The sequence below is a fragment of the Oryctolagus cuniculus genome, chromosome 19 (genome assembly GCF_964237555.1).
Source record: "Oryctolagus cuniculus chromosome 19, mOryCun1.1, whole genome shotgun sequence".
Classification (NCBI taxonomy): Eukaryota; Metazoa; Chordata; class Mammalia; order Lagomorpha; family Leporidae; genus Oryctolagus; species Oryctolagus cuniculus.
Window position 1 is genome coordinate 35,610,035 of NC_091450.1, and position 21,292 is coordinate 35,631,326.

Consider the following 21,292-nt stretch of genomic DNA (forward strand, 5'->3'; position numbering starts at 1 on the left):
GCTGCAGCGCCGGCCCAAACCATGAACTTTTAATGGACACTTTGAAACCACAGTGCTATTTAAACCCTATCAGCTGTTTTTTTTTTTTTTTGGTAGAATAGTTTCCTGGGTGACTTTTGTGATACCTCTCAACCAAGGGATAGGATATGTGTATACAATTAATACTTTCCCACACATTGATTGTACACTGGAGATAATATAAAGGGCTGATGTCAGTCTCAAACATCAAGTGGATTCATGGGGTGATTAACTGGGGACTGTTGACGGAGGCCCATGGGAATGTCACTTAAGTAAGTTAGTTGACCCTCGCTGCCTGATAGATGGTGACAAACAGTTAACAATGCATCTGGTTACGTGAAATGTGTGAGGTCTGGAAAACCTTGGGGATATCAAAGTCACATAAACAACACACCCTTGATCTGACTTGCATGATCCAGGCAGAGGCTAGTCATAGTTGTGAAAAGCACCAACATATCTCCCGGGATTTCTAGCTTCCCATCTTTATTAATCCTATGAGAAAGCATATTCTCACACTGGCAGTTTTACCATACAGCTGTGTATGTTGGGGACCTCTTGACCAAAGGAATAAGATGCTTCTCTGAGAGTTCTTTACCACAAAGCCAGATTAATAGGAGAGATACATGAGGGAGCAACATTGTTTTCAGTTTGGATTGTATTGACTGCATAGTCAGATACTCATGATTCATTTAAGGTGCACTCCTGTCCATGTTTGGCTTCGTCTCCATTGTGTAGCTTATGCTAACAGTTTTGGCAAGAAGGCTCTGCATTGCTTTGCTTGGAAGGTCAGGCGGACATGCAAGAAGGGCTCACAATCCCTTCTCACTGTATTTCTTCTGAGCAGAAGCCAGGTGAATTGGGTTGAAGTGATAGGTCTTTTCCCTTAGCAGAAATTCCCACCTGGGTCTGTTCTTCTGGGAAGGGCTCAAAGCCAATTTCATGACACCAAGCACCTCCCTGTAGCTGAGGGCATTGGGCTCTAGTCACAGCCATGGCTACAGATTGCTTTTCACAATGATGTAGCTCACAGACAGCAGTATGTGATGGCTGAAGAACTATGTGGGAGATACCACATAGTTCTCAACTTCGGGCTGTGGATTGGCCTGGAGCTGACTCTTTTGAGCATTTGAGATTAGAACATTCAGATTGCTCTGTTCCTGATTCAGCTTGCCACTACGCAACCAGGATGCAGCAGATGATGGCTCAAACACTGAGTATTTGCCACCATTTGCAGGACCAGATGGAGTTCTGGGCTCCTGGCATTACCCTGATTCTGCCCAGGCTACAGTGCTGATCTAGGGAGTAAATCAGCAGGCCAAAGACACATTCTTTCCCCAAATTGTGTGGCTTTGCCTTTCAAATACATTTATCTTTTTAAAAAAATCACTGAAATAAAACGTGATTGACTTTTTTAAAGTAAGACTGCTAGGTTATGTGCACCTGAAAGCTTTTACGCAAACAGATGAAACAAATGCCAGGAAGATTGTGACCTCAGCCAAGTGTAACTCAGGCAATGAGGATTCTAACTCAAAGACTGTAACTCAGCCAATGAGGAACCAGGGGAGGGATCTGCATGCTAGGTAATAAATAGGTCACACTAAACTTCCCCTCATGTGCTGGCCTACCAAGCATGATGTTTTGAAGGCAGATAATCCAGTCTCAATTTTGGTGCACTTCCAGATTCCATCGCTTGACTGGATGGGTGAGGCTGTTTCTCACACAGAGGTGCCTTAAAAATCAACAGTTGACAAAGGCAGGGCCATCTGTGCTGAGTGTGTGTGCATTCATGAGTAAGTAGGAGTATTGGATTCCCCCTTCTTTGCGTTTCCTTGGTGGAGAAGCCATTGTTGCTCTTGTTTAAGATTTTGAAATTTGAGACCCATGCCTGGAAAGTTACTTATTCTGCATGCAGGGCTGTGTTCATTAGCTCTCTGGGATGGAGGGTCTGATTGCTCCCCCAGTAATTTTCATTAGAATGAGGTTCCAGGCCTCATGTAGGAGGACTCCTGGGCCATTGGGCATGGTTTCAGGGCTCATTTAGGGACTATCATTATCTGAAGTCAGCTGATAAATGTGAATTCTTTGTTTCTCCAGCCTTTTGATTTGTTGTAAACCAGATACCAGACTGGATAATCTACACAACGGTCTATTCTGGTTCATGGTTCTGGGAGCCAGGATTTCCAAGGTCTGGTAGTTAGAGCTGGTGAGACTCTGAGGCTGTCTCGTCTTGTGGCAGAGTCAGTGGAGGGCAGTGAAGGGAACAACACAGAGGGGTAGTCCTTGCTTTATTCCTACTCACTTTTGTGATAACAAATCTGATTTGGAAGAGAAAAAACTCCTGGGAGAAAAACGAATTCATTTATCCAGGGTCTACTCAAATGGCTGACTCAATTCCCACTACCTACCACTCCCTAAATCCTCCCCATTGAGTAATCAAGGTTCTAACCTGTGTACTTTTAGCAGACACTTTGAACCCATACCGTTACTTAACCATTATAAGATTTTTGTAGAGAAGCTTCATGGTTGACTTTTGTGACACCTCTGAATCAAGGGAGAGGGGAATTTCACGTGAATGCTGACTCTGCTCACATTGCTTCTACTCTGAAGTTAATATGAAGGTCTGAGGCAGACACTTAGCATTCAGAGAAACAACATGTGCATTCCATGTGTAAATAAATTGGAGAACATGGACATAGGCCGATGAGAGTGTCACTTCTGTAACTTAGTTGACCCTTGCAGCCTGATAGATGACAAAAGATTAACAAAATGCATCTGGCTGCATGCAATGTGAGGTCTGGAAAGCCTAGGAGATACCAAAGTCACATTAGCAAACATTGCTTTGATCAGATGTGCATGATCCAGGCAGGCTAGTCATTAATTGTCAAAAGCACCAACATATTTCCCAGAGTTTGTAGCTTCCCATCCATGCTTATCCTAGGAGAACAGCATATTCCCACTCGGGCAGTTTTATCATACAGGTGTGCATGTTGGGGGCCTAGTGACCTAAGGAAGAATAATATCCTCTCAAAGAGTTCTCTACAGTAAAGCCCTGTTGATAGGAGAGATTCATGAGGGAGCAATATTGGTTGAGGTTTGGGGTCATTGACTGCATAGTCAGATACTCATGATTCATTTAAGGTGCACTCCTGTCCATGTTTGGCTTCGTCTCCATTGTGTAGCTTATGCCAACAGTTTTGGCAAGAAGGCTCTGCATTGCTTTGCTTGGAAAGTCAGGCAGACATGCAAGAAGGGCTTGCAATCCCTTCTCACTGTATTTCTTCTGAGCAGAAGCCAGGTGAATTGGGTTGAAGTGATAGGTCTTTTCCCTTAGCAGAAATTCCCACCTGGGTCTGTTCTTCTGGGAGGGGCTCAAAGCCAATTTCATGACACCAAGCACCTCCCTGTAGCTGAGGGCATTGGGCTCTAGTCACAGCTAGGGCTACAGATCGCTTTTCACAATGATGTAGCTCACAGAAAGCAGCATGTGATGGCTGAAGAACCTGGGTCCCTGCCACAAAGGTGGGAGATGTCCACCTGGTTCCAAACTATGGCCTGGCCAGGACCTGACTCTCTTGAATATTTGAGATGTGAACACTCCATTTGCTCTGCTCTCAATTCAGCTCACTGCTGTGCAACCAGGATGCAGCAGATGATGGTTCAAATACTTGGTATTTGCTACAATTTGTAGGACACAGAAGGAGTTTTGAGCTCCTGGCTTTAGCCTGATTCTGAAATAAACCTTGATTTATGTTTTAAAGTAAGACTGCTAGGTTACAAGCACCTGAAAGCTTTTAGGCAAACAAGATAAACAGGAGTATAGTGGCAAGAACCAGTGAAGAGAATGCAGGACAGCTTGTAACCCCAGTGTTTCAGCCTGTGAGGAAGCAGGGGAGGGATCTCCATGCTAGGAAATCAATGGTCGGCTCTAACCGCCCCAGGTATGCTGACCTACCAAGCTGGAAATCTTGCAAGATTGTTAATCAAATTTCGATGTTGATGCATGCACTTCCTGAACCCATCACTTGACTGGATGAGTGAGGTTGTTCATCACACAGATGAGTCTATGAAGCATCAGTCAACAAATGCAGGGCCATCCATGGTGAGTATGTGTCCCTAGAGAGACACACACACATGTGTTGGCCTTCATTACTTGGCTGTGGTTTCCTGTACTAAACTGAATTCCAAAGACGCCCAGAAATGAGGGCAGGCAGGAGCCCCCATTTCACTGCTGTGGGTCCTGAGGAGCTGCCTGTGGATGAACCTTTTGTGAGAGTGAGAGTTGTTTGGAGATGGCTGCCCAAGTCTACTCTGATACCTTCTTCCTGTATTTGACCCTGGTTGGCCCAGTGATATTTTTGGTCATCTTGGGGTGAGGGAGGAGGGATTGAGGTAAACTTGGGGGCTCAGGCTTCAGATACAGCTCTCACTCCAGAGTTTTACTCCTTCTGCTCACCCCTCAGGAACTGTTTTCTCTTTGGTCATTTGCCTTTTCAGTCTCATCATTTTCCTGCCCTCTAGTATCCCCTTCTCTTGGCTCCTTTTTTACCTCTTCTCCCTTTCCAGCCCCCTTCTTCCTGCCTGACTATGCATATCAAGGATTATGGCTATGAATGCAAAAACTCTGCCTTAATCTTGTTTTTATTTTTTATTTTCTGTGTGGTCATAGTATGCTAGTTAATTTTACATAATGACTGGATTGGGCCACCGAGTGCCCATACATTTGGCCTAGCCTCATTCTTGATGTGTATATGTGGGTATTTCTGGCTTGGTTTAACATCTGAACAGCTAGAATGTGCAAAGAAAATGGTCATTCCTGGTGAGGCTTGAATAGAACAAAAGGACAGAGCAGTCTGTAATCAAGAGGTCACACTCCTTCCTTTACTGTCTTAGATAATTGACATCAGAATATTCTGGATAAGGAACTCCTAGAACTCGAATGTTGGTTTTTTTAATAGTATCCTGTAGATTCCCAACAATATTTTTTAGGTTTCTAATTTCCTCTGCTTTTCTTTGGTTTGACTGTATGTTTTCCTGTGCTCTATCTTCTAAGTCCGATATTCTCTCTTCTGCTTCACCCATTCTGTTTTTAAGGCTTTCTAATGTGTTTGTCATTTGATCTATTGAGCTCTTCATTTCATTTTGATTTCTCTTCACTATAACACTTTCCTGTTCTACTAGTTTCTGAGTTTCATTTTGACTCTTCCTTAAAATTTCGTTTTCACGAGAGAGATTTTCAATCTTGTCCATTAAGGATTTCTGTAGTTCAAGGATTTGCTTTTGAAAGCTTCTAAATGTTCTTATCATAAATTTTTTGAAATCCGTATCTTGCATTTCTTCTATCTCATCATCTTCATAATCTTGGCTTGGGGTGTTTGCTTATTTGGAGGCATCATAGTGTCATCGTTGATCTTGCTCCCTCTATTTCTGTGTTTGTTACTCGGCATAGTTAATTCTTCTTGCGTCACTGTGCGTTTTTTTTTTTTTTATACTGTGTCCGTGTTAAGTGGACTGCCTGCTGTTGGAGGAGCCTTGGAGGCTTGAGATGGGTGCGGCCTGAGAGCTCTGCCTGGTTCTTCCTGGTTAAGGGTGTGCAAAGGTGACACCCTCAGGTTATGCGTGGTAAATCTCTCTCTTTTTATTTATTTATTTATTTTATTTATTCAGGGGGTAAGTAACACGCAGGGCATGGCTGTGCAGAATTGATGGTATTTAGCTTCCAGTCTTTGGCTCCTCTGGACTCCCACTGGGTTGCCTAGGCTACTGAATTGTAGTGACTCAGTTCCTTAGCTCTCCCCCATTGATATGTAAATCCAGAGAGGAGGCCTGCTCTTTGTCTCTTCAAGCCTTGCAGCCTTGTAACCTTTGCAAGGTTAGGGGGAAGAGAAACCCCGAAGCTTTTTTTTCCTTCTTTCCGGTAGTGAGTTTGCTGCACTTTCCGGCCCCCCTCTAGATTCTGACCCCTGTTTCCCCACCAATTTCTCGGGTTATTGAGCTCACCTCCCCTTCCAGCGCCGATGTGTGGACTCAGAGCCCTGAGCGTCCCAAGTCTCCCCGCTGTTGTCTGTGTGGCGTGCACTCCCCTTGGAGCACTGGCGTGCCGACCCTGGGGCTTCTGCGGCTCGGTCCCGCGACTTGGCTTCCGCGCGGTGGGCGACCTTGTTCTCCCAGTAGGTCCTCCGATTCACGATTCCCGTGCAGTTTTTTCCTGGTTCTTTTTTTCTGCGGCTACCTTAACTCCCCTTTTATTAAACTAAATTTTCCCGGACTATCGGTGCGCACCCTCACTATTCCGCCATCTTGGCTCCCATCACTATGCCATTTAGCATGTACCAATGCCATCTCACTAGTCCAAGTGATCAACTTCAGTTCACAATTGATCATAATGAAAGGACTAAGAGTCAAAGGGAGCACATAAACAAGCCTAGTACCTGCTAACACTAACCGATAGAATAAATAAAGGGGAGAGTGATCCAACATGGGAAGTGAGATACTCAGCAGACTCATAGAATGGCAGATGTCCTAAATAGCACTCTGGCCTCAGAATCAGCCCTAAAGGCATTCGGATCTGGCTGAAAAGCCCATGAGAGTATTTCAGGCATGGAAAGCCAAGGCACTCTGGCAAAAGATCTCTGTGAGTGAGATCCCAGTGGAAAGAACAGGTCATCAAAGAAGGAGGTACCTTTCTCTGAAGGGAGGAGAGAACCTCCACTTTGACTATGACCTTGTCTAAACAAGATAAGAGTTGGAGAACTCAAGGGGCTTCCATAGCCTTGGAAACTCATGACTGGAGGATAGAGAGATTACTTAATGTATACTAAGCTGATCTTCTGTATATTAAGATCATTGAAAATGAATCTTGATGTGAATGGAAGGGGAGAGGGAGTGGGAAAGGGGAGGGTTGTGGGTGGGAGGGACGGTATGGGGGGGAAGCCATTGCAATCCATAAGTCGTACTTTGGAAATTTATATTCATTAAATAAAAGTTTTAAAAAAATACTAGGCCATACTGTTTTGCATACTGTTTCTGAGCCTATTTCTGGAAGGGGAGGTATGAACTAGAGTATTCATGAGGAAATAAAATTATAGCTTGTTCTTAGACCTTCGTACTCTGAGGTCTATATTTTGTTTTTTACTATTTTCCCTCTCCAGTCTCTGGAGAAGCTCAATGCAGGTGACAGAGAAGTCACCTGCACTCTGAATGACTCTGAGTGAGAGGCAGATTTGAACTTGAGCATGGTCTAATCAAGTGAGCAACGTGAAACCTTCTTAGACCGAAAAGAAAAACAAGGCATCTGCTAAAGGCATCCTCACAAAATGTATATAAACTACACTTGTTACTTTTGCATGTTGATTCATGTATATGTGTTCATTTAAATGGTGTAGCAGGTAGCCCACATTCTCAGATTGCCCTCCAGTCTCTCCTCACCTGAGGAAGAGGCCAACGGTGGGGATCATGAGAGCAGTTGTGCCCAGCAAGCCATTATCACTGACTCAATATTGCACCCCCTTCTCATGTGCAGGGAAATTGGGAAACTTGTCTTTCTTATTCCCTGGAGGTCTGTCCAGCTTGAAGTCACCTCATTTTAAAATCTCAGGATGAGCTGTGGAGGGCATGCCAAGGCAGCAATGCAGATCTGTCTCCCAGAGAGTCTACTCATGGTGGATGGGCCTGAGAAGCTTCTGTTTGCTTGGTTTGCGATAGTACCAAGGAGATCTGCAGATGGAGACCTTTGAGCAGGGGCCTCATGCTGTCTCTGGTTGTCTTGAGCAGAGGGAAGTAGAGGTTGGGGAGAGAAGTAGAAGGTGTAGAATATTGCATGACATGTTTAAGCTGTTCTGAATTGTGGAGAGGCATCCTCCAAGATTCTGGGCCCCCAGGCACCTCCTCTCTCTCTTGCTTCAGTCTCCTCATGGCTCTGGGATGGACAGGAAAAAAACAACTCACTTTGCTCTTAGCAGATGACCCTCTTCATGAACTAGCTATGCACTGCAAAAGGAGAGGGGGTGAAGAAAATGAATTGAAATATTTTGACACAAATGGATCTATGGTATCACATCATGATACCAAGAACAACATCCCACATTGTCTGCTTCCACTGATTATTTTTTAAAGATTTATTAATTTAAAAGTGACCATGACAGAGACAAAGGAACACACACACAAACACATGAAGTGGGGGTGTAAAGGGAGGGAAAGAGAGGGAGGGGGAGGGGAAGAGGGAGAGAGAGAAAGGGAGGGAATGAGGGAAGTCTTCAACCCACAGGTTCAACCAGCGCTGGACAGGTAGAGTCCAGAATTCAGGAACTCCATGGGGATCTTCCAGGTGGGAGCCAGGGACTCAAGTCCTTGAACCATGGTCTGCTGCCTCCTAGGGATGTTAACATGGAGATGCTTGGAAACAGAGCATCTGGGACTTGGTCTGCCATTCTGATGTCAGCTGAGCAGCAGAAGCCTAACTTGCTGTGCCACAACACCCACTCTGATTTTTTTGTAAAGCTTTATTTGAAGGAGAGAGTGACTGACTGACTGATTGATTGATTCAGAGACAAAGAAGATCGTCCATCTGTTGGTGCCCTCCCTGAGTGACTGAAGTGATTGGAGCTAGGCCACTCTGATGACAGGAGATTCTTGTGTGTCTCCCACAAGGGTGCAAGGACCTAAATACTTGAGATTCTCTGACTTGCCCAGGTGCATTGTGGAGCTGGATTGGAAGTGGAGCAGCTGGAGCTTGAACTGCCCAAGTGGCAACATTATGCTACAGCACCAGTCCCATCCATGATTTCTTTTTTCACAAAGAAGACTTTCATTTATGGAATACAAACTTCATGCGTTTCATAAGTACGGCTTTAGGAATATAGTGATTGTTCCCACCATACCCACCCTCCCACCACTCTCTCATCCCACCTCCTGCTCCCTGACCCATTGCCAGTCCCATTTTCTACTAAGGTCCATTTTCAATTAACTTTTTTCTTTTTCTAACTTTTATTTAATGAATATAAATTTCCAAAGTACAGCTTATGGATTACAATGGCTCCCCCCCCATAACTTCCCTCCCACCCACAACCCTCTCCTCTCCCGCTCCCTCTCCCCTTCCATTCACATCAAGATTCATTTTCAATTCTCTTTATATACAGAAGATCAATTTAGTATATATTAGTAAAGATTTCAGCAGTTGGCACCCACAGAGAAACACAAAGTGTAAAATACTGTTTGAGTACTAGTTATAGCATTAAATCACAATGTACAGCACATTAAGGAAAGAGATCCTACATGAGGAGTAAGTGCACTGTGATTCCTGTTGTTGACTTAACAAATTGACACTCTTGTTCATGGCATCAGTAATCACCCTAGGCTCTTGTCATGAGTTGCCAAGGCTATGGAAGCCTTTTGAGTTAACTTTATACACAGAAGACCAGCTCTTTACTAAGCAAAGAGTTCCACAGTTTGCACCAAAAAACTGTTCCTCAACAGTTGAGACAAGGACTGTTCAAAGTCCTTTCATCTTGAAGTTAGTTTCACTCCATTTTTTTAGAAACTTAATTAACTTTAAAGAAGCACTGAAGAATGATACATCGTTTTGCAAGCACCTAGACATAATACAACTTAGAGGTACTTCATGAGAAGTTAGTGCACAGCAACTCCTGTGTTAACAGTTAAAACTCTTGGCCAGCACCGTGGCTCACTGGACTAATCCTCCGCCTGCAGCGCCGGTACCCAGGGTTCTAGTCCCGGTTGCTCCTCTTCCAGTTCACCTCTCTGCTGCGGCCCGGGAAGGCAATGGAGGATGGCCCAAATCCTTGGGCCCTATACTGGCCTGGGAGACCAGGAGGAAGCTCCTGGCTTCATATCGATGCAGCATGCAGGCCATGGTGGCCATTTGGGGGGTGAACCAATGGAAGGAAGACCTTTCTGTGTCTCTCACTCTCACTCTCACTATCTAATTCTGCCTGTCAAAAAAAAAAGTTAAAACTCTTATGTATAATGTCAGTGACCACCGAAGGCCCTTGACATGAGCTCCCTAGGCTAAAGCCTTTTGAATCCACAAACTCCATCAGCATTTAGACAAGGCCATAAGCAAAGTGGAAGTCCTCTCTTGCCTTCAGAGAAAAGTACCTCCTTCTTTGATGACCACTTCTTTCCACTGAGCTCTCGCCCACGAAGGTCCTTCTTGTCAGATATTTTTTGCACAGTGTCTGGCTTTTGATGCCTGAAATGCTCTCATGGATTTTTCAGACAGACCAGGAAGACTTAAAGGGCTGATTCTGAGGTCAGAGTGCTACTTAAAGGGATTGTCTATCAGAATCTACTCAGATTCTGAGTCTGCTGTGTGGACTGCTAATCATGTTGGAACATCCATTCCTTTTTAATTATTACCAGACCCCTAATCCTACCCATATGATCAATTTAACACTTAAGATGATATATTTACCACCCAGTTTAATGGTATTTGAGATCCCATGGCAAGTATTTAAACTGCAAGTAAGTCCGTAGGAAAGTATGCAGAACTATACAGCTTTAGAGTTAGAAACTCCACATGCTTCATAATTACAACTTTAGAAACATGGTGATTCTTCCCACTGTGCCCACCCTCATGCCCATACTCCCACCCCTCTTCCTCCTCCTCTTATTCCTACTCTTACTTTTTACTGAGGTCTATTTTCAATTGACTATATACACATATATTAAACTTTTAAGAGTTTTACAAATAGTATATATAAAAAAAACCCCGTTCCTCAACAATAAGACAAGGGCTGTTAGAGTCATTGCCTCTCTTCTACAGATTTCTTTTTACGTGTTCTATTATCACAGATCAGGGAGAACATATGGTAGTTGTCCCTTTGGGACTGGCTTATTTCAGTAAGTATGATTTCCACATTCATTCATTTTGTTGCAAATGATCGGATTTCATTTTTATAACCCCTGTGTGGTATTCCAAGGTGTACATATCCCATAATTTCTTTATCCAGTCTTCAGTTGATGGGCTTTTGAGTTGCTTCCATGATTTAGCTAGTGTAAACTGAGCTGCAATAAAGATGGGGCGGTGCAGATAACTCTTTCATATGCTGATTTCATTTCCCTTGGGTAAATCCCCAGGAACAGATGGCTGGGACATATGGTACATCTATATTCAGATTTCTGAGCTATCTCCATACTGTCCTCCACAGTGGTTTTATCAGTTTACATTCTCACCGACAGTGGGTTAGGGTACCTTTATCCTCACATCCTCCCCAGCATTTGTTGATTTCTGTATGGAAGCCATTCTTACTGGGGTGAGGTGAAACCTCATTGTGGTTTTGATTTGCATTTCTCTGGTGGCTAGTGATCCTGAGCCTTTTTTTCTGTGTCTGTTGGCCATTTGGATTTCCTCTTTTGAAAAATGTCTAAGTCCTTTGCCCATTTCTTCACTGGGTTGCTTGCTTTGTTGTTGTGGAGTTTCTTGATCTTTTTATATATTTTGGCTATTAAACCTTTATAAGTTGTATAGTTTGCAAATAATTTCTCCCACACAGTCATTTGCCTCTTCAAATAGTTGAATGTTTCTTTTGCACTGCATAACTTCCCAATTGGATATAATCCCATTTGTTAATTTGGCTTTGATTGCTTGTGCCTCTGGGGTCTTTTCCAAGAATGGTTTGCGTGTTCCAAAGTCTTACAGGGTTTCTCCAATGTTCTCTAATAATTTGATGGTATCGGGTCACAGATTTAAGTCCTTAATCTATGTTGAGTGGATGGTTAAGATGTAAGGTAGGGATCCTGCTTCCTACTTCTGAATGTGGAAATCCAATTTTCCTAACACCATTTGTTGAAGAGACTGTCCTTGCTCCCGGGATTGGTTTTAGATCCTAGGTCAAATATAAGTTGGTTGTAGATGCTTGGAATGAATTCTGGCAATTCTACTCTGTTCCATTGGTCTATCCATCTGTTTTTGTACCAGAACCAGGCTATTTTGCTTACAACTGCCTTGTAGTATGTCTTGAAATCTGGTATTGTGATGCCTTCAGCTTGGTTTTTGTTGTATAAGATTGTTTTAGCTATTTGAGGTCTCCAGTGTTTCCATATGAATTTCAGCATCACTTTTTATCCTTGGTATTTGAAATTGCATTGAAATTGTAAATTACCTTTGGAAGAATGGACATTTTGATGTTGATGCTTCTAATCCATGAACATGGCAGATTTTTCCATTTTTTTGGTATCTTCTGTTTCTTTAATGATTTATAATTCTCATCATAGAGATCCTTGACATCCTTGGTTAAATTTATTCCAAGGTATGATTTTTTTTGGAGCTATTATGAATGGAATTGATTTTTTTTTATGCTGTCATTTTTAATTTTAATAAAATAGATAATTTCATATTACATAGAGAGCAAGTCGATTCACACATCGTTGACAAAATTTTAGAAATATATTCTATAAAAAGTTTAGTATTTGGGAATTAATTCATTATAACATGATTTCTACAGGTACAGTGTTCCCATCCTCACCCCCATTCTTATTAATTTTGAAATTTAAAAAATACAGAAAAGTACAAAAAATAAGACAAGATATCCATATACCACACTCCAGAAGTAGCCACTATTTTCATACTTACTTGCAAATCTTTAGGAGATGCTTCTATAAAAAGCCAAAGTCCCCTTTAACCACCCACCTCCCACATTCATGCCCTACCCTCTCCACTCTTCACAGACGACCAATGTCAGGTCTGTATCCTTCCAATTAATTTCAAAAACATTTACATACATATGTGTGTGCACGTGTGTGTATGTGTGTATATATACATATATATCTATTACCAATGTTAAGTACTGTTTTGTTAAGAGTTTTAATTCAAATTTACAAACTCATTGTACTATATGCATCACTCTGCAACTTGATTTTCCCCTCAATTTCTGGAATATTCCTGTTAATGCATGTTAATCTCATTTGCTCCATTTTTACAAATATATGTACAGTATTCCATTCCAAGAATCTTCTTTTCTATTCCCAAAAAGCATTTAAGTTATTTCCAATTTTTGGCTGCGATAAATCAAGCCATAGTAAATATTCTGGCGCATATTTTCTTTGCATACATACAGGTAGAATTGCTAAGTGTTTTTGAATGTTATAAGCAATGTTTCCCTACTCTTAATGTCACAACTATTTTACCACATCTTTTGAGATATTCCTGTTTTCAATCCTTGTAGATTTTACTTTTGTGTATAGTTCTGTTATTTTTTCCTTTTGGAGAACAAGTTATCTCCAAACAGTTTCCAAAATCATCTCATTTCTTTACCCACTGATGCCATTTCTGTCATATCCCAAATTCTAACACATGCATAGGTCTCTCTGGAAGATTCCTTCTGTTCTGCTGAATCAATTCCACAAGTTTTATATTATTTGTAGGTGATCATATCTACTTTTGTCTCTTCCTTTCCAATTCTTACAACTTAATTTTCTTATGCTGGTGAAGATCTCCAGATCTATGCTGATAATAGTAATAGGCATCTGTTTTCTGCTCCCAATTTTAGTGGAAATGTGTCTAAAATTTCAGCATTACCTTTGCTGTTTGCTGTAGTTTTTTGTTGTTGGATACAGGCTTTTTATCATACAACTGTCCTTTTCTTCAGCATGAACTTGCTGGTGTCCCCTAAGTTTTCAGTATTTGTTAAAGTTTATTTCATTTGTATTTCAAATTCCTGGTGAATTTTCAAAATATTTACAGGGTTTTTAATGAGTATGAATTTTCTGGTGTCGAATGTGGTGTGACTTCTGGCTGAAAGCCTTCCCACACTCACTACACTGATAAGGCTTCTTACCTGTGTGGATTCTCAAATGCAGAGCAAGGGTTGAGAACTGAGAGAAAGCTTTCCCACATTCATTGCAGCCATAGGGTTTCTCACCGGTGTGGCTTCTCACATGTACAGTAAGAGATGAACTCTGAGAGAAGGCTTTTCCACAAACATTGCATTCATAAGGCTTATCACCTGAATGAATTCTCACATGCACAATCAGTGACGTTCGTTGAGAGAAGGCTTTTCCACATTCATTACATTCATAGGGTTTTTCTCCAGTGTGAATGTTCTGATGTTTTATGAGGTACTTCTTCTGGCCAAAAGCTGTTCCACATTCATTACATTTAAAGGGTTTCTCTCCAATATGAATTTTCTCATGCTCAGTAAGGTTTGATTTGCCACTAAAGGTTTTCCCACACTCCTTACATACAAAGGGCTTTTCTCCCGTGTGAGTTCTCTGGTGTCTGATGAGGTTGGACTTCTGAATAAAAGCTTTCCCACAATCTTTACACTCAAAAGGTTTCTCTCCAGTGTGAATTTTCTGATGGGTAAGCAGGTTTTCCTTCTGGCTAAAGGATTTCCCACAATCATTACATTCAAAAAGCTTCTCTCCAGTATGGGTGTTTTGATGTTTAATGACATACTGCTTTTGGCTAAAGGCTTTCCCACATTCATTACACTCAAAAGGCTTCTCTCTAGTATGAAAATGTTCATGCTCAGTGAGATTTGATTTGTGGCTGAAGCCTTTCCCACATACCTTACAGGAAAAGGGGTTTTCCCCACTATAAATTCTCTGCTGACTGCTGCGTGACATCTGAATAGAAGCTTTCCCACATTCACAAGGTTTCTCTCCAGTAATAATTTTTTGATGAACGAAGATCTACTTTCAGCTGAAGATATTTCCACATTTCTTATAAATATAAGTCTCCTCCATGGATATGACCTGGACACACGTGCTTTCCACTTCTTTCTTTCATGTACAATCTGGTCACGTTACAACCTCTACTGAGGTAGTATGACACAGTACTACAACATTAATGCTGGTGCCAAAGTACCATCGTAGAACTCAGGCTGAGCCCTGGGGCCTCCAAGCCCACTGACCAGGATTGCACAAGGAAGCGGCCCTCCTACTTTCGCGCCACGTGGACCCGAGGGCCGTACTGACCCCTGGAATTGATCTTAAAAGTTCTTTCTCAGCCGTGGCTTTGTGTATTCAAAGGCTGTTGATTTTTCTGAATTGACCTTATATCCTGCTACTTTACCTAACTTTTCTATGAGGTCCAATAGTCTTTTAGTGGAGTCTTTTGGATTCTCTATATAGAATCATGTCATGTGCAAATAGGAATAATTTGACTTCCTCCTTCCCATTTTGTATCCCTTTGACTTACTTTTCTTGTTTAATGGCTCTGGCTAAAACTTTCAGGAATGTTTTAAATAGAAATGTTGAGAGTGGGCATCCTTGTCTGGTTCCATATCTCAGTGGGAACGGTTCCAACTTTTCCTCATTCAATAGGATGCTGGCTGTGGGTTTGTCATAAAATGCCTTGATTGTATTGAGGAATGTTGATTCTTTACCCAATTTTCTTAGAGTATTCATCATGAAAGGGTGTTGTATTTTATCCAATGGCTTCTCTGCAGCCATTGGATCACATGGTTTTTGTTCTTCAGGTTGGTAATGCGATGTTTGACATTGTTTGCTTTGTGAATGTTGACCTATTCCTGCATACCAGGAATAAATCCCACTTGGTCCAGCTGAATGGTCTTTCTGATGTGTTGTTGGATTCAATTGGCTAACATTTTTTTGAGGATTTTTGTGTCTATGTTCATCAGGGAAATTGGTCTGTAGTTCTCTTTTTCTGTTGCATCTTTTTCAGGTTTGTGAATTAAGGTGATGCTGGCTTCATAGAATGAATTCGGGCGGATTCCTCCCCCCCTTTCAATTGTTTCTGAATAGCTTGAGAAGGATTGGACCTTCTTCAAATTCCTGTTAGAATTCAGTAAAGCCATCCAGTCGTGGGCTATTCTTTGCTGGAAGGGTCTTTATTACTGATTCAGTTTCTGTCTTGGTAATGATTTCTTAATGTTGTTTTACTGTGTGGCACTTTATGTGTCTCTACTTTTGTTTTTTTCTGCTAGTTTTTGATGGATTTAGGTTCTTCTTTTTTGCTTGTTCTTAAATATGTTCAAAGAATTGATTGATTTCAGATATTTGTTTTTTATTGTAGTTGCTTGTAGGTATAAATTTTCTTCTAGGCCCTGATTTTACTTCATCCATTAGGTGATTGTATTTTGTTTTCATTGCAATTAAAATGCTAAGTGTTTTTCAATATCTTTTTGACATCTTTATTAACCTACTGTGTGTATGTGTGTATGTGCACTTCCATACCTGTGGCAAGCAAGATGTATTTAAGTCAGGATGCTCTTTCCACAGAGATCAGGAGGGGCCTCCAAGAGAGAAGAAAATTCTGGAAATGACAGACGGGGTCCTTTAGTACAATTGAGTTGAGGTACAGGATTTCAGGTAACAGATGGTAAGGGCCCAACTCAAGCCTGGAAATGCAGTCCCCTATAGACTGCTCATGATAAAATACAAAAGCCGTCAGAAGTATGCAATAGTAAATTTATATTCTCATGATAAAACCAGAGACCCCGGGGGCCGGTGCCATGGCTCACTTGGTTAATTCCCGCCTGCAGCACTGGCATCCATATGGGAGCCAGGTTCTAGTCCTGGTTGCTCCTCTTCCAGTCCAGCTCTCTGCTGTGCCCCAGGAAGGCAGTGGAGGATGGCCCAAGTGCTTGGGCCCCTGCACCCGCATGGGAGACCAGGAGAAGCACCTGGCTCCTGGCTTCAGTGTAGCTCCAGCCGTGGCGGCCATTTGAGGGGTGAACCAATAGAAGGAAAACCTTTATCTCTGTCTCTCTCACTGTCAAAAAAAAAAAAAAAACACGCACACAAAATACTAGAGACCCAGAATCATGGAATTGGCACTTTTGTCTTGCTAATGGTCTTTTTCTTTTTGTTAACTTTTATTTAGTAAATATAAATTTCCAAAGTACAGTTTATGGATTACAATAGCTTTTCCCCCACCATAACTTCCCTGCCTCCCACAACCTTCCCATCTCCCACTCCCTCTCCCATTCCATTCACATCAAGATTCATTTTTAATTATATACAGAAGATCAATTTAGTATATATTAAGTAAAGATTTCATCAGTTTTGCTAACGGTCTTGTCCATGCTTAAAGGGACATCCTCTTTCCCCATTTCAGTGGGGAACTGACCTAACTGTTCTTTCAAATACCTCCTCACATTACCACCCCCTCCCCACCCAGAAGAATGGACCCTAACTGCAGTTAGGGATATGGGGACTGCTACCATACTGATGGCTTCATGCTAAATGGGGCACCCTTCAGGGACAGCAGTAGGGCATCCTTCTGAGTGCTGATCTAAGGTCTCCACTAGAAGGCAGTTTGCCTCAGGGTGTCATCTGGAATACTTCCTAGTGTTTGACTCTGGTTGTTTAGTCCTGGATAAAACAAAGCAGGTAAGGGAATTACTATCTCTCCCCTACTTCATGCTGACATTTTCAATTGGGAGAGTTCACATTTGTGAATTCCAGGAATCTATCTAGAAGCATCAAGGTCAAAGACTAGGTGTCAGAGCTGAAGACATGCTCTGATGTGGGATGGGGGTGTGCTCATTGGCATATTATGGAGATGGGCAGATATGGTTCCCCATTTTTTTTTAATAATTGAGTATAAAATATCTCAATTTGGATGTCTTTGAGGTTTATTCTGTCATGGATTTGTTGTGCGTCTTCGAGGTGTAGGCTCAAGCTTTTCCTCCACCTGTAACTTTTCAGATAGTGTTTATGTCATTATTGTTTCTGCTTCTCAAAGTCTCCTTTTCTTATGCAGCTTATCTTGTACAAGTCATGGTATATTTGATACAGTTTCACTGCTTTTAAACTCTGTTCATTATTTTTCCTCTGTGTTCCTTGCACTGGGACATCTCAATTATCTGGCATTCAGGCTCACTATTCTTCACACTCAAATCCACTTTTAAGATTTGTTGTGATTTTTTTTTCATTTCAGTTCTGCTTTGCAGCTCTAGAATTTGTTTGCTTCCTGTTTAAAATTTGTTTCCTCGAAGACATTCTCATTTTGGTCATGTGTGGTTTTCCCAATTCACTCTAGATCTTTATGATTTAATTTGATTTTTTTGTGTGCAAAATAAAATTGACTTGTTTTTGTCCTTTTTGGAATGTCTGTCTTATGTTTTCTGTGTCTACTGAAGTGTTCAGAGTTTCTGTTCCTAAAATTGCTTAAGTCAAAGGAAACTGAGGAAAAGAAAATCCTTTTCCAGTCCTGCAGATTGACTCCATGTTGCTCCACTCCTTCAGTGCTTTTCAGCAACTTGTCCTCTGTGCCACACTCAACACCTCCTGTGTGCATCCTGCACAGCAGCCAGAGCTGAAATCTTGGGACACTTCTCCCATCTCCTGTGCATGCAGCCCACCTCGTGCATGTGATAGTGTCCATGATTACAAGGCATACACAAGAAGTTTAAATGTCCTGCTATCCCAAGTAGCTCCTGACCCGTCCCCTCACTTACCCCTCTTCAGAGAATCTGTGGCTCATCCCATCTGATCTCTGGTCCCTCGGCCTTCTGGGGCCAATGCTGTGCCTTTATGGACTTTCTGCAAATGTCGCCTGAGAAGCTATCACATCCTTGGAAAGGCTTCAAGCTGGGCACACCAGAGGCAAGCAGCCTCCGTGCCACACCTCAGAGACCTTCTCACAGTCCAGTGGAGAAGCGTGGTCTTTGAGACTGATGTCGGCATTGCCCCTTCTGGTCTGAGTAGCTTGTGTCAGGAGTTTGTATTGCTACTGTTAGCACTGCCGCTCACCTGAGAATGGAACATGGGGCAGGGATTTAAACTGCAGCAGCGCTTCCTTAAAGCTGCAGCTTTCTGTATGAACCCCTCCCCTGACTGCTGTAAGGTGGTAAATCCATCCCAGGTTCTGGAAACTTGATTCCTGTGGATTTTCTAGGTTTTGTTGCTGCGGGGGCACAATGGAGCACTAGATCTCCCTGCTTGGGAATTTTTAGTGATGTTACCATGAATGTACTTTTGATTACGAAAATGGGTCTAACGCGTGTGGCTGAGGTCATTCAGATGAGTGCAATCTGATGTCTGTTTTCACCCAAAGACTCCTTAATCCCTAGAAATGCATCATTAGTAAAAGAAAACCCACCAGCCTATACATACCCTGATATTAATAATTTGCTCTTTTATTTGTAAAAATGGCTCAGAGCAAAGATATATTATAGGTAGACCTCCAAGTAGCAATCAGTCAACACATTGTTTTTGGCAGGCAGGATATGAAATGTTTCACAAACATTTTGTAAAAATTCCAGTAAGGGAAGACCCAGGAAATTGGACAGGTAGAACGGAAGGGGAAGTATTGTATGCTAGATGCACACACTCATTAGATTCTAAAAAGGAGCTCAGTTGCTATATAAGAGGCCTGGAATGGGAAGAGAGAATGATAACATTCTTGGCTCCATATATGGTGGTAAAAGCAACTCCCTTCACATATGTACCAGTAAAGATGTCTGATTTGACTATACCAATAAAAGCCATGCGCAAAAAGAGACTTTGGAGTAACAGCAGCTATTGTCACTATAGCAGTGTCAGCAGCCACAGTAGCTGGCGCTGTGACTGGAGCACTGGCTCTAAGCACTACCCAACTACAGGGAGATGCTTTGGAGTCCCTCCTGAAGGTAATTCAGGAGCAGCAGGCTCAGCTAGGTGACCAGTCAGCACTGCTTAAGACACATGCTATGGGGCTCCAGATGCTCGAAACACGCATGGTACAAATAGAACAGATAATTACTATACTAGCTTTGGAAAGAGAACTCAAGTGTGAAGTGATTGGAAGAGTTTGCATTACCACCATTCCGTGGAACAATCTATCCATTCCTAATGCAACGCAACTACCTGATATGTTCAAACACAACCATTCTACCTGGCTAGAGTGGGTAAATGCAACAGCTCATCTTGAGGCTAACATTACTGAGAGCGCTCTACAGATAATACAGCTTCAACATATAGCGGCATTTAAGATAGGTCAAGTCAGAACAGTGGAACAGACAATAAATACTCTGACTGACACAGTTTCCTCTTGGCTCCCATCCTGGAAATGATTTAAAATAGAAGCAATATTCTGTATGGTTCTTGTATGCTTGCCTACCTTACAGCACCTCTTCTCAATTGGACAGAATTTCGTGAAGGGATACCTAGCCCTCCAAAAGGAACCCAGCCCGCCAGAAATAGAAGAAGAAAAGGAAGATCCCGAATCTGGAAATCAATCCGGAATATGCTCAAGAATGTTCATCCCCTTGGCCCAGCGGCTCAATGGGCTTTGCAGGGCTACGAGAGCATTTAAAGAAAAGAAAAGGGAGGACTGTTAGGGAACCATTCATGGAGAAAGTAATTGTAGCACTGTTTGAAACAAAGTAACTGTAGCACCCTTTGAAAGAAAATAACTGTGCAGCCGCAGTTGCAGTCACGCCCAGCTTGAAGGAAAAGTAGAGTAGTAGCCACCCTAGCTGGTAAGATTTGAAAATGGACGGCCTAGAGGGCCTAACCACAAACTGTCATTGCCATGATGATGGGACCCTGGGAGGTGGGAATGTGGGCGGGGCTAGCCTGTAGAAACTGTGTATAAGGGGACCCTCAGACGCTGTAAACCAGAGGTTGCTCAGCCTCTCTCCCTGGTCCCTAGTGCCTAGTGCCTGCGGGGAGAAGCTCCTGGTCCATAGTGCCTAGTGCTCGCAGGAGTAGGCTTGAGCAATCTCTCCTCCTAGTCGCCTAGAGTATCAATAAAGTGTGTTTAGCTTGACCTTCCTCAGTCTCCTCAACTCTTCCTGCTGGGTAACCCAGCCAGTTCCCAAAGGGGGAAATCCTGACATAAAGGAAGCTCCTGGTTCCTGGCTTCAGATCAGCACAGCTCTGGCCATTGTGGCCATCTGGGGGTGAGACAGCAGATGAAGACCTCTCTGTTATTACCTATTTCAAATAAATAAAATAAATCATAAAAAAGAATCACTATGGTACATTGTGCACCTCCCTGTGTGCCACTCACCAGACAGCTGGCTGGGGAGTTTTGGATTCCACCCAAAGACTCTTCTTCTAGGTGTAACAATAGATTATTCCTAGAAACCAAAGAAACAATCTTCCTTCCCCAGAGAAGCTACTGTATCATTTGCAACTAGATTTGGTTAGACAGGTCCCAGGGGAGCATGAACAATTTAGCTCCTCCATTCCAAGAGTATCTCAATGAAGCTGTGACCATGGATCTAATCTGGGATGAGAACACACTAGTACATCACCACTAGCAGTTCAGCCATCAGACAGAGAGCTTGGACAAACTATTTCAGCACTGTGCAGGGCATTTTGCAAGGAGGGAATCTAATGCCTGGCCAGACTCACAGGCTCA

General features: G+C 42.4%; 2 protein-coding genes across 2 annotated transcripts in view; both read right to left on the bottom strand.

The window, feature by feature from the left end:
• Nucleotides 1-21,292, bottom strand: part of LOC103347431 (translation initiation factor IF-2) — a 779,171-nt gene that overhangs the window by 432,493 nt on the left and 325,386 nt on the right. The gene's annotated exons all lie outside the window — the stretch shown is intronic.
• Nucleotides 12,322-14,954, bottom strand: LOC138846949 (zinc finger protein OZF). Its single transcript, XM_070064248.1, has one exon. The coding sequence runs from the start codon at nucleotides 14,599-14,601 to the stop codon at nucleotides 13,723-13,725; it is 879 nt and encodes a 292-aa protein (XP_069920349.1). The 5' UTR covers nucleotides 14,602-14,954; the 3' UTR covers nucleotides 12,322-13,722.